At 49.2% G+C, this 14,112-nt stretch overlaps 1 protein-coding gene across 1 annotated transcript in view; it reads right to left on the bottom strand.

Annotated features, from left to right (window-relative positions):
* Positions 1 to 2,786: 2,786 nt before the first annotated feature.
* ADARB2 (adenosine deaminase RNA specific B2 (inactive)) overlaps positions 2,787 to 14,112 on the bottom strand; it is a 452,750-nt gene continuing 441,424 nt past the window's right edge. Inside the window, exons 9-10 of the mRNA XM_087420916.1 lie at positions 4,488 to 4,666; positions 2,787 to 2,963 (exon numbers count right to left, since the gene is read on the bottom strand). Coding sequence (XP_087277042.1) covers positions 2,787 to 2,963; positions 4,488 to 4,666 — 356 coding nt within the window. The remainder of the gene's footprint in view (positions 2,964 to 4,487; positions 4,667 to 14,112) is intronic.

The raw sequence follows: 14,112 nt of genomic DNA, 5'->3' as shown, positions 1-14,112 counted from the left end.
GACTCTAATTCACCAGATTTTTCTATTAAAAGTGCAGGGTAGACCTGGCTTACAGCAGCGTGGGGACGTACTTTTGGGCTTTGAAGCAGAGAGCGAAATCCTGAGGCTTGTCCCACAGGACCTTTAATCTCTGGCTGACACGACCCTCCCCCTCCAGCTACAGCAGGTGGTTGGCTAGACTCCTGGGACCCCGCCTCTTCTTGGCTGGGTCAGCCTCTGGTCATCTCAGCTCTCCTTCTCCTTCCACTGCCCCTCTGCCCAGAGCCTGGGATCTCCCCGCTTCCCCTATCTCCCCGTCCATTTCCTGCCCACTTGGACAGGCACCTGCATGGCAGGGCTCCAGGCTCTGAAACAGCCTTCCTGCTGCAGTGGAAACTCTTCTCTCTATAAACTTTCTCTGCGGAGCCTTAATCTTTCCTTCCAGGAAGTCCCCTGCTGACCTAACAGACTAGTCCCTACACGGGTGCTAATGGGTAGAGCGGTGTTAATGTGTGGCTTTCTCCAGAAGTAGATATTTATATCTTAGTGAAGTTTGGGTTGTTTCTGGGGAGCCAATGCCTTAGACAAAATGAATCATGGCCAAATAGCTGCAATCCAGGCCCTGTGGGAGTCTTCATTATTGGGTAGGTGAGTACCTTCCAGCTCCCTCGAATCAGACCACATGGGTGGTACCCACTGTGCCTGTTTGGAGATGGATCCCTCCCGCATCTTCTGTGATGGTTAGGATGCTGCTGCTGATGCCGTCTCTTGATTGTAGAGGAGCATTACTTGGAGCACGTTGATATATGCACATATACACTTCTCCAAGCCACAGCTCAGAGTGTTAGTAAGTTAAGGTTCAGGTCACAGATTTCAACCAGGAATGGACAGCACCTGCATACTTGCAGAGAAGGGCTCCAGATGCCTGGCGGTTGAGAGTCTAAGTTGTAAGTCAGCTCTCCAGGTTTTCGGTTCTCTAAGCTTCATCCTGGTGACACATCAAATTACCAGAAACAAATATAAATTGGCCGTTTGAGCATAGCTTTTGTACTGAATTAAGATTTCATTTTATTTTCTCAATTTTTATGAAAGATTAATGTGAGTCATCTATTTGCAAAAGCATTTTCTTGTCTTTCGAAACTGTATCTTGAACAAGTCATCTGCTTCAGTGTCCATTTTGTTTTCTAAAAGGAGTGATGGATTTGACTTTGTATTAAATCCCAGGAAAAATTTCTATTTCCATACTAACGTCTCTACTTCTTGTTATCTTGTAACAAATATCTACAACTCAGTTTGTTTCATGTTTGCCTCATTGTTACGATATCTGCAATTTGTACTTGAGTATATACAGCGTGATGTTATGCTTGCATTTCTTGGGTTAGGTGGCAAGCCCATGTCTTCATCAGGATGTTCAGCCACGGTTGGTCAGCTGGAATTCTAACCAGGCAGCCCATACTCCAGAGCTGGCTGCTAACTACTAAGCTTTGCTGTTTAGCACAATGAATTTCAGATGTGGATCTTTTTACTGGAGAAATTAGAGACCTGTTATCTAGCATGACGGATGTTAGAAATGAGTTCTCAATGGTAAAAGTAAAACAACTCGAGGTCCTGGATGGAGAGGTGTGTGGGAGACGTGCCTCCCTCTTTCGTGAAAGGGGCCTGTGGTCCTGCACCCCCACTCTTACGCATGGTGCCAGGGGCTACGTCCCAAATGGTCCTGTGTCCAGCTGTGCGCTGGAGGATTCCGGCTGTCTGAAGCCTGCTCTAAAGGTGACAGAATCCTGCCTCCTGCATTTTTGCAGCTGCTCTAAGTGAATTTTTTTTTTTGTCATTTAAGATGGTGATTCAGGAACCTAAATGAATGGAGAGCTCGTAGCTCCTCAAGCCCCAAGTAGAGGTTCTTTTGGATGTTTTTGTTGTGCTTGCTTTCTGATAAAAATGTGGTTCAGCAGTCAGAATCTGGTCTGGGACGCGGTCTCCTTGTTCCCTGGTGGGGGGGTCGTAGGTAGGAGCTGATCTTTATGCCCTCAGACTTTTTCAGTGGCCTCGTTACCTGCCAAGGAGACTGAGCTGTGAGTGACGAGGCGGGCATGGGACATGTGCACCCCTCAGCTACTGGGAAGTTCAGAGAGAGCTTCTTCATGTTGTACGTCTCAGCTCACGGGTGCCTTGGACTGTTCCTTTGCTCTGCAGGAGTGGTCTTCATTTCTCTGGTCCTATTTCAGGGGTTCTTTCATATCGTGCACCTCAAATCCTTTTTGAAAGGAGGTGGAGTAAAAAACTTAAACGAAAATGATAGAGCGTTCTTCCTGGCTTCTTTGGGGAGGAGCCCATGGCTTTTCTCTTCACTTGTGGCTTATCTTGAATTTCATATAAGCTTGTGCTAGTGAGAGCCAAATGCATCACTTGAGGGGTGCGTGGTGGGGAGAGGAGCGTGGGGATTGGTGCCTGAGGTTGATTCCAACTGGCAATGCCTCAGTACCACCTTTCAAGGCTGCAGCTCAGACCTTCTGCCTGAATAGAGACTTCCCCTTCACCCCCTAGAGGGGAGAGTCAGCTGCACTTGTGCCTCTAGGTTGGGGGGCATTCTTGGTTCTAGCAACCTGGGAGCAGCCATCTGAGAAGCACCCTGTTCCTAAGGTAAGTCTAGTCCCTCATCTGAACATTGCACACTCGCGTATTTCTGGAACACCACAGGGAAATGAATGCACAGAACCATCAGCACCATCTGTCCTCACACACGCGCGCACGCACGGCCTCGCCTTCTCCAGGCATTTCACTCGGGTCGAAGGGCAGGGGCAAGAGCCTCATAGAGTCAGTAGGAACTGGTCTTGCTCGGGCGGCTTCCTCACCCAGGTGCCCAGGCCAGCCTTCTGGAACGCTCTGAACAGCTGCTGTTTCACAGCCTGGTAGGTGCAGGCCCCCAGCTTGGCCTCACAGTACATTGATGGCGTGTCTCCGTGGCTCGGTATCCGCGTGCTCAGCTGTGGGACGGGAATGAGAGAGAACAGGTGAGCGGCTGGCAGAAGCAGAGCCTCCCGGACGATGGAACGTCTGCAGGAGCAACACGTGGGCCCCTGGGTCCGCACTGTGCTTTCCCTCCTCTCTTCCTTTACACAGAAAAGGGGCGTGATAAAGGGTGACCGTGTACTTGAATTGGCTAAGAGGGTAGATCTTAAATTGGGTCTCCTCACCACACACAGAAGCGGTAACTCTGCAGAGGTGATGGACGTGTTAATTAGCTGGATTGTGGTGGTTATTTCACAACGTACACACGTCAGAATATCATGTTGTACAGCTTAAGTATACAGTCACGCAGTGCACAGCGAGGTTTCAGTCAAGGACGGACCGCATGTACGACCGACTGTGGCCCCATAACGTTAGTACCGTACAGCCTAGGTGTGTAGTAGGCTGTACTATCTAGGTTTGTGTAAGGACATGATATTCGCACAATGATGAAATTGCCTGAAGACACATTTCTCAGAACGTATCCCTGTCGTTAAGCGACACATGACTGTATACAATGTTTATACGTCAATCACACCTCAATAAACCTGTTAACAAAGAAAAATATCTATTTTGCCTGAATTGGCCCATTCATAAAATATCATACAAGATGATACGAAAAGAAAAGAGTGACTGTAGTAGTTTCTGAGTTCTGTGAGGTGATTCTGTAATTCCAGGGAAACCTAATTATTCAGGAAACTTTGCTTCACAAGAAGTGTGAATGATTAATGAGCAAAATAAACAAAGAACTTGCCTGCTACTGAAGATACCAGCACTGTGTGTGTTCTTTTCTTTTTGGAGGAGCGTCAGGGCTCACACTGGGTGGGGATGGGGGTGGGTGGTTTTGGGACCTAGATCAGCAGGGCAGGCAGAAGTGGGAGGGTCCAGGAACATCGCTAGCCAGCAGGAAGACAGTGAAAGAGGATGTGTCCTCCGTCTGCCTGGGTTCCGAGTTGCACCAGGCAAAGCCCTGCGGCCAGTGAAGGCAGGGACCCCAGACGGCGGGAGGTTAGGGGAACAGGGGGGCGGGAGGTCTGGATCCTGAGACCCTCCAGGGTCTCCGGGGAGTCTGGAGGCCAGCATGCCCCCCTGCTGCCAGGTTCTCTCTCTGACGTTCTCTGCCTGTGTAATTCAGGGGAAATGAGCTCACTCTTCTGAGCGTAAGTGTCCTTATATCTGACCTGGGAATAATACTTTCAAAAGGCTTCCATGGTCATAGCAGGTGTTCAGGAATATGCTGCTTTTCCTCTTGACTCTGGAGCCACAGCTCAGCTCCAGTGCTGCTGGTCTGGGGCCCATGCTTGGAGTAGCCAAGAGTGAAGTCCACGGGCAGCTGGGGAAAAGGAAACAGCCCAGGACCCACTTTTGTGTCGTGTGTCACCCTCGATCAGACCGACTGATGGCTTTCTGCCAGCGCCTCGTTTGTGTCCGGGCTGGAGCCCGAGTGCGGCTGCAGCTGGCCCCCCACCCCCCCAGCTCCAAAAGGAGCGAGTGGGCATTACCTTCCCGTAAAGCCGTGCCCACCGGGCAGAGAACATGTGCTTGCAGAGCCTGGAGGAGCTCCCACAGCTGCGCTTCCCGGTGGTGGCGTCAATAATCTCCATGTCCGCGTTTCCCACCACCCAGTTCAAGCTGAAGTGGGGAGACTTCCCCTGCTGGCGCGCCTCGGCGTTACTCACTCCTGTCAGAGAAATCAGAAGCAGCCAGGCATCAGTATTCCCAGCCCTGAGCAGGGCTCCCCTGAGATGGAGAATAATGGGAGACGGTCTGTGTGTGCGCTGGTGTCAGAGCCATCGTTTTGTACGTAAACCTTGGTCAGGTCAGTTTCACTTTGGGGATTGATGTGGAAAATAAAGCCCGACCTTAATGAAAGCCTCGCACTGAGACATTGCTGGCATTCATTTCTCACCTTTTAATGTAAAGGCAGTCTTGTAATAATAAAGTGCTGCCCAGATATTTCCCTCTTTCTGTAAATGTTTGCTGAGTGGATTAATGAGCACAGGGAGCCATGTAACAGCCATCTGAGAATGTGCGTTTATTGGGCACCTGCTGCACGCCCCGCTCTGCATGAGGCCAACACGGGGGCAGTAAATGTACAGATAGGCCCTCAGGTTTATGGTTTGGTCGATGAGATAAAAAGCTAATGAAGACGAGGGACCTAAGAGTGCAGGATAATCAATCAAGCAATGTGATCCAGAAACAGCCCCGGCTACGGAATTTTTGAGACCCAGAGCAAAACGACAACGTGGGTCCCCATGTCCGACAGTTGTTAAAACTTTCAGGATGACAAGAGAGCATTAAACCTGGCGCAGGTCCTTCTAACCGAGGTCCCTGTGTGGCTGCTCGGGGCAGACGCTGGTGAAGCTGGTCCCGTCCAGAAGGCCTCCAGAATTTGCAGGGAAGTCCTTCTTTCTAAGTTTCTCCCCTGGTCAGACTGTATGCTGGTTGTTGATTGGGACGACACGTTCCCCGTAGTCAGAGGCTCACACAGTGGCTCAGAGAAGGGAGAGTCAGAGTGGTCCTCCTCCGGGACAGCACCTGTTTGCAACCTGGCACGGTGGTCACACTTTGTAGCTTCTAGCGTCAGCCCGGCCTCCAGTCCTGCCTGTGCCCCGTGATGCCCCTCGTGCCCATCAGGAGGGCCAGAGACGCTCCGGGAGAGATGTTGGGGCAGCGCAGCCCCGGTGAGGCCTCTCCCGCCTCCTGCTGTGACTGTCCGGAGGATCTAAAACATGCGTGGCTCTGACGCAGCCCTCCTCCCAGTCGTCCTCTTCCTTCTGGAGGCCACGTTTCCATTCCATGGCCTTGGGGCAGGAATCTAAAGAGTCACAGCTGGGAGGGGAGCTGCCATTTCCCGGGGCCACGGCCAGATGCCTTCCACGGTCCAAGCCTCCCCAAGGCCGCTCCACACGCACCGGACGTGGCCCAGGGTCTGCTGGGGTCACGTGGAGCAGGCCCAGGGTCTGCTGGGGTCACGTGGAGCAGGCCCAGGGTCTGCTGGGGTCACGTGGAGGAGGCCCAGGGTCTGCTGGGGTCACGTGGAGCAGGCGCGGCCCGGCTCACAAAGGTGAGCGGGGCAGGAAGTCCATCTCGTTTGTTCTCTCCCGGGAAACTGTGGGACATGCAGCAGAGCCCAGAAACTCCGTCTCTGGATCTCTCAGCCCCTGCTCCTCCTGCAGATGCTTTCCCCATTCCAGCCCATCCACACGGGTCCCCCCATCCCAGTGGAGGCCCCGAGGGTCTTCTCTCCGGGAGGAGTCGTGTGTCACTGGAGCGAGGGATGCCTGCGGGACAGAACTGGCCACTTCAGTGCACTGACTAGGCCGCGGCTGGTTGCTCAGGGGTCATGGCGAGTCGCACGGTGGGTGGAGAAGCCCTGGTGTTGGGAAGCAGTCAGGGCGTGAAGGGCTCGCTGGCTTTCGGGGGCCTGCAGGGACATCCCGTGAGGGAGCAACCCCTGCATCCAGTGACAGCCCAGGGCCCCGCACCTTCCTGGAGGCCGCTGGCCTTCTGTGCAGCTCCGAGCTGCAAAGCTACAGATCCCAGGTCCTCGCGCTGCCCCGGCTTGCCCCCACGCAGGGGCTTCCTGGGCAGGACCCAGCCCACCCTCTGCACAGGCGCAGTCTGAGTCTGCCGCCTACACAGCCTGGCTCCAGACCATAGTCCCCGGTGACCTTCTCCTGGTCATGGATGGGCAGTGCCAGGCACCAGGCTGATTCCATCTGTGTCGGCTCATTCCTTTTCCTTGAAGTGATTCCCTGTGGTAGCTCCCCATGCTGAGAGCCAGGCAGGGGGACAATCTGGCACGTTGGCAGCCGAGGCCGTCCTACTGGGCAGGAGGAGGCAGTGGCCGAGGTGAGGGGTGACCGGGCACAAAGAGAGGTTGGCACTGCTCCAGAGCTGCACACAGCCAGGCATGGCCTTGTCACCTGGCTCTTCTCACAGCTCTGAACTTGGAGGAAAGTCCCTGAGAACCCAATGTTTCCCTCTGTGTCCTCTCTCTGCTGTGGAAAGTGTCACCGCTTGGCTGCCGGCTCTCAGAACACAGACACCCACTTGCAGAGGACTCGGCTGCAGCCCTGGCAGGGCACCCCACCTGGGTTGCCGCTCCAGCCCCCCATCTCCACCCGCAGAGGACCGGGGGTGGGGGACGGCGGGAAGGGAGAAGCAGAGAAAGCCAGCGCTGGCTGGGATGCGACCTGACCTGCAGAGGGCGCTTCCCCTCCCACCAGCACCTGAGCCACTGCCCTGTAGCTTTGGCCCGTTTGTTGGTGTTTGTAGGAGCAAAGCAGTGTGTGGACAGGAAAATAGCTAATGCTGTAAGAAATGCCGAAGCTCACTCACGACTCCGTAAATCAAATTGCAGAAATTGTTGATTTGTCACTATAATAGCCCTCATAGCCACTATCTGCAAATGAAATAAATTGTAAGTCCAGCCACCATCTTCCATGTCAACGAGTGTCTCCGTGACCAGAGGTGGGACTGTGGGGCTGGGGGAGCCGCCTCAGCGTGGACTTAGGATCTGGAAACTTAGTTCAGTCCTGTCTTTGCTCCTCATTCGCTCTGCGACTCAGCTGGTCTTTTCTGTACTCGGATCACAACAACTTCTTGTCGAAGGTCAAACAGGGCAGTTAGGAGCATTCTGAAAGTGTCCAGTGCCGTGACATTTTCATTTGAGGGGTGAAGGCCAACTCTGGTTGGCTTAGTGATCTCCAAGTCATACAGATCAAGAATGTTCCCAATTGGGTAACAGAGTCTTTCCCAATTTAGTGGTCATCGAGAAGACACAGATAATCCTTCAGATTGATAAGGTCTTCCGAAGACATGTTAGGATGCTCGATTAGGTCGCTTCCCGGTTCTTCTTTTGTCTATTTATTTTGGCCTGGGGGAGACACTTGGTTTCTAAGGAACCTTATGCACTTGTCCAAATGATCTCATTCGCTATGTGTTGATTTTACAATTTTAAATTAATTTGGTGCCCCAATCTCGAGCAGGGACTAGTCCATAGATCAGAGCTCCTTCAGTATTTCCTCCAGGCCGTGGACGACGGTTTCTGAAAGCGTTGAGAGGGGGAGGTCCAAACCCAGTCCCCTCAGCGCCAGTCACCTCATGGCTGGTCCTCTCAGATGGTGCCGGATGATACAAAGACGCGTGTGCTCAGGCCCAGAAGTGAGAATCTGGTCTGCATTTCATTTTTCCTCCCATTGTCTGGAGGTTGTGAAAGTGAAAGAGGCATACGTTCCTGGGATCGTTCTTCCTGAAGTCGTCATCAAATGATGGAAATCAAAATCAAGTCTGAAGTACACGGTACATCCACAGTCACAGGTGCAGCCTCCTAAGACCCGTTTTCATTATGATCCTCAAGATAGCACATTAGCACCTTCTCCGGATCCAATCCACTCTGAAGATACAATGTTATCTCCTTTTACCCCAGTCCACAGCGTTACATCCTCCTGGAGACTATTCAGAGCTTTCTATCCAGAGAAAGATGGAAGCCATCAAAGCCTGCCGTTGGCAAGGGGCCCAGTCCTAGTTAGGATCCAGGGAAGAGCTTTTATGGTCTGAACACTGAAAACACGAGCTTGTGTCCCTGTGCTCCAAGAAGAGAAGAAGGTCCTCCTGAGAAATAAACACTTGGAAAACTCAGCACTGTGCACAGCCAACCTTTGTTCAAGGTCACAGGGTCTGTTCGCGTGTATGTACATTGGGAGTCCTCATATTTTTCACCCTGCAGACCACCTCAGCCAGAGGTTCTCAAGTCCTGCTCTTTGATATCCAAAAAAGAAAACAAATCACAACAAAACCAACCCAGTATGAATGGGGGGGGGACTTTTGTCTTAACTGTAACCTGGGGACATAAAAACAATGTTGCATATGTCAATGTGATTTTATACTTTAACAGTGCAGCCCTGTGTTAATTTCCTGGGGCTGCTCCAGTAAATTGCCACCAAGTGGGTGGCTTAAAGAAAGTAAGAGAAATTTATTCCCTCACAGTCTGGAGGCCAGCAGTCCAAAATCAAGGTGTCCCAGGGCCTTGCTCACTCCAGAGGCACTAACGGAGGATCCTTCCTTGCCACGTCCAGCTTTTGGAGGCTCCAGGAGGTCCTGAGATTGTGGCCGAAATCATTCCCATCTCTGCCTCTGTCTTCACGTGGCTTCTGCTCCCTTTCTGTCTCTGTCTCTGACTCTCTGACTCTCTCTGTCTCTTGTCTCTCTCTCTGTCTCTCTCCATCTCCTTCAGCCTCTCTCTTATAAGGACACTTGTGCTGGTGTGTAGGACCCACTGACATATCCAGTATAAACTCATCTCAAAATCCTTAACTTAATCAGACCTGCAAAGACCCTTTTCCCAAACAGGATAATCCGTAGGTTTCAGGGATCAGGCTCTGGTATTTTGGCCTATGAACCAGTGAGAAGACTTCCTGGGGAAGGAGTAATCTGACCCTCCCACACCTCTGGCAGGAGGACTGGATTTGCAGGTGTGGGGTTCCAGCTGCCCTCAACCACGTCCGAACGCCTTTTGTCTGAGCCGTGACTGTGGGGCACGGGGGCTGGCTGGGGAGAATGTTGGTCACCTTGGCCGGGTAAGAGCTCAGTTTGTTGAGACAGTCCCGGTGGTCTCCGAAAGAGCCCCACCCACCTGGACAGTCTCTCTACCAGAGTGGTCGCCAACGGAGACAATGCTGATGCAAATCTGCGCGACCTGATACGCACGGAGAGGTGCTGGCCTACACTGATGCCTACGCGTGACACGCAGCACACGGCTGAGTGTCTTTACGCCTGTCTAGAGACAGAGTAGACGCGCGAGAGAATTAACGGGTCTCCGTCAGCCTCCCACACAGTCACCGCCAGGGTGACTGATCCACGGAGATTGTCGGACATTCATTTAAGTGCACGCGATTGTGTCAGTCGGGTGGACTGTGGAAGTAGAGCACTTTCATACCACCGCTGTGACTTACTAGCAGTGTGGCCTCTGATAAGCCAATAAACCTACTAACTACTCTACTACTATCACCACCACCCCTGCGGTTACTATCGCCATGACCTCCACTGCTACGGCTACCATTATTAAGAGTCATGAGAGTGAATCCGCAGCTCACCCATGAAAATGAGTGTTATTATGGCTCACATAGCTATTAAAAGATGCCTTACTTGGAGAAAATCCTTACATACCTTTTTTTAAAGCAGTATATAAGAAAGACATTGTAGCATTTCTTTAAATAGTTAGTGGGCCTACTATATTTAAAATGTAATTCACTTTCCACAAATTAAATTTATACAAGACATTCAGGGATATAATTTTTACGTGAAGTGAGGCAAGTCTGTATTAGAGGGTAGCACTGTGTTTAATTTTGTGAAATGGGTGAAGCAGCATGCTTCCAGGCGTGCATGGAATCGCAAAGTTGCCAGAATAGAGGGGACTGCTCGAATTTATATACCGTCAGATACTCTGTGGGGTCTCATGTGCGCGCACACACCCACGTGCACACCTGCACACACACCAACACATGCATGCACACACAATCACACAGGCACACACAATCACACAGATACACACACGTCACACACATCACACACACGCACACTCCCTCCCACCCCCTCACTCTGCACACACACTTGTAATGGCAGTGAGCTAGTAGTATTTTAATGTGAACACAGGATCTGGAGTAACTACTAAGGCTGTATTAATGTCATTTGATTCTTTTTCATTAGTGTGAACATCACTGTAATTGACAGTAATTTTATAGCTACTGTCTTGTCTTAATAGAGCATATTTCAGGGGAAATGGGAAGAATGTGGTGGAGTGTGGAGACAGTGTGGAGGGGAACAGAGGGTGACAGTGAACTCTTTCTGCCGTGAGATATCCTGACAGGTTCTCTGGGTTCCTGCCAAGCCAAAGGTGAACACACAATGTAAGGAAAAACTAGGCCATGACGGGTTTTCCCCTCCCTGTCCGTCTCTGACCAGGTTGGGGAGGTGGTGGCTGAAACGGTCCAGAGCAGTGTGGAGGGCACGTGCACGTGCCAGCGTGACAGCCCTGCGGTCACTGGTCTGGGAGAAGGTTCTGGGGAGGGCGGCGGCACCAGGGTGGGAGGCTGGAGCCTTTCTTTTAATGAGGGTCTCCCTTACTGATTTTCAGGGACTTCCTGCCTAGAGTCAATAGGATCGTGATCACATCATCTGTGATCATAAATGACAGTGGTTTGCATTCGTCATAGTTTAAAATGCACGTGCTCACAGGACACTCCAAAAGATGTGAAATTTCCTCCATGGCAGGAAAAAATTTGAATATTTCATTTTATAACCTGATAATGACATGGTTCTTGGTTCCTGTGAGGATTGTCCTTTTTCAAAAGATGTGGGGCAAACGGACTTTGGCAGAATATAGTTGATTTTGCTTCAAGTTCTATATTTTTTCACTGCTGTCGTGTCCAATATGTAGAAATAAGCCAAGTTTCATACTGGATAGAATGTGGATGATTTTCATTGCTCTTTATTCTGCGTTATCCATTTGGGGTCATTTTTCTTATGCCCAAATAACACACTTAGTGTTTCCTTTAGTGCGAGTCTGCTGGAGTTGAATCAGCTCCGTCTGTCTGTCTGGAATGTTGTCTTGCTCTCATTGAAAGGATACTTTTACTGGGTCTAGGATTTTATGTTGAGATTAATTTTCTGTGAGCATTTTAAAGATATCATTTCCTTGTTTTTCTTTTCCAAGAATCAGCTCTCATTCTGATTTTGCTCCTTTGATGTTGATCTGTCTTTTACTTTCTGTCTGTTTTTAAGATTTTTTCTGTCTTTTTTTTTTTTGTAAGCAATTTTACTGCTCAGGGGAGGATTTAAAAAACTTCTTCTTGGGGTATAATATGCTTTTTAGATCTGTAGCTTGATGCTTTTCACCTGCCCTGGAGAGTTCTTCATTATTATGTCTTCAGATATCTCTCCTGCTCCAGTTTTCTCTCTCCTTCTGGAACTCTTGTTATGTGTATATTAGACCGTCTGACCCTCTGATTTAGGGTGAGCGTCACTTTATAACCCCTGGCTTTATTTTTCTACACAGCATTTCTAGTTTGTCTGTTTGTCAGTCTGTCATCCCCACTGGAACGTCATCGCCCTGGGGATGGATTTTCGACCATTTCCTTCACTGCTCTGTTCCCACGCAGCCCTGTCCCTGGCACGTCGTAAGCCATCAATCCATGTGTGTTGAATGATTAAATGGGTGCCTGGTTTATGTTGACCAACTTCTTAGTGTTTGGATAAATTAAATGGATTGACAATGGTAGTGTTTTCCTTAAATGGTAAAATTCTCAGGAGCAATCTAATTAAGTTTGGTGTTCAGTTCTTTTGTGAAACAATTCCTTAAAATCATGGTGGAAGTGAAATGGAGCTTAATTGATATACAACTATTTTTAAAACAACTCCCCAGAAAACTAAAACAAGGTTTTCCCATAATTTTAAATTTATTGTAAGCTATGTGCCATCTAATTTGCTTAGGGAGATCAGTGCCAATCTATGGAAATGTCTTATTAAATAGTTCTTAGTTGAATCTAACTTATTTGATCTCCATGCAAAGATATTAGGATTATTTTTGGATTATTCTAGCAAGATTTATAATAATTTTGTTTTCTACCAAAAATTCCTTCAAGGACATCTGAGGATAAATTCCTACCTCTTAATGACTCTACGATGAAGGAGCCTGCTCAGATATTTTTTTTTTGGTGAGGAAGATCAGCTCTGAGCTAACAACATGCCAATCCTCTTCTTTTTGCTGAGGAAGACTGGCCCTGGGCTAACATCTGTGCCTATCTTCTTCTACTTTACATGGGACGCCACCACAGCATGGCCTGACAATTGGTGCATTGGTGTGCACCTGGGATCTGAACGCAGGCCGCCAGCAGCGGAGTGCACGTACTTAACCACTACACCATGGGGCCAGCCCCTCAGATATTTTTTTGGAGCTCATGTGTTTTATCCTAAATGTTTATGAACCGTTTATAGGTGACTCTCTAATTTACCTGTGTTTATTTTAATATAAAAATAATGTGGCAAATTACTTACCATCTGCATAATAGAAAATCTTCGCTACTGCCCCAATGGGTTATTTTGCAAGATACTATTAATGAGCACCAATTTCAGAAATTTCTCCTGAATTAAAGAGGCTTAACACTCCATATCAGAGTCTACAGCTTAGTGTGACAATATTTTGGAAATACAAACTCACACAAAAATGGATATAAATGGCAACAGACGTCCTTGCCATCCCACCCACCACTGTTCCCTAAAGAGAGGTGTCTGGGATGCAACCAGTCGGTGGTATTGGGCAAAACATAGAGGCTGCTGTTGGCGGACATTTCCGTAAGTGTCAAACTTCTTTCTGATAAATTCAGTTGCTTATGAAACATGGAAGTTTGAAAAGCCTTCTATGCCAGTTAGTCATTTTGACCGCTTCAGGAAAACATGTGCTGTGGAAAAAGACAGCGGATGCTCTTCTCTCGCTATCGCCGATCTTGTAATTTTTATTACATGAACATGAACCGAGAGTCTTAAATAACTCACAGTTCCGACATTCAGTTCCTTTGTCCATCTCTCAGATTTCATGTTCTTTGCCAAGACCTTGCCGTGGGCTATAAAACTAATGATAAGTTTTATCTTCAATGTGGACCAAGAAGGTTCAACGCTGAAAACATATTTGTAAAACGTGCCATTAGCACAAGCAAAGAATTTATCCTTTGTTGTGATTCTTTTTCCTGATGAAGAAAAATAAAAATGGAGCCTGGAGTTGAAAGCTCAGGAAAACGGTACCCTCAGCCTGGCAGAACAAGCTTTCAAAGTCACTTTCTAACACTTTACGTTTTTCTGAAAAGATGAGTATTCAGAGCACAGATTTTTATTAATTATCATTCTCACCATTTTATCACCCTGTTGAATACCCTGAGAAAGACCAAAGGCAAGTTCCTCTAGGGGAGCTCTTCTCCGTCGAGGATGCAGCTCTCCTGGGTGATTCGGGATCCGCGGCTGCCGTCGTGCGACTTCCGGTCCTCCGGGTTTGCCCGGGCTTCAGCCTGGTCTGTGCAGAATGTTTCGGGTGTGTCTTCGGAGAACATTAACGTGCATCCTACAACTGTG

Source organism: Ceratotherium simum, chromosome 32 (assembly GCF_057802395.1).
Source record: "Ceratotherium simum simum isolate JZ-2026a chromosome 32, ASM5780239v1, whole genome shotgun sequence".
Taxonomy (NCBI): Eukaryota; Metazoa; Chordata; class Mammalia; order Perissodactyla; family Rhinocerotidae; genus Ceratotherium; species Ceratotherium simum.
Note: the sequence above shows the minus strand (reverse complement) of the source record. Positions and strands in the feature narration are given on the sequence as shown.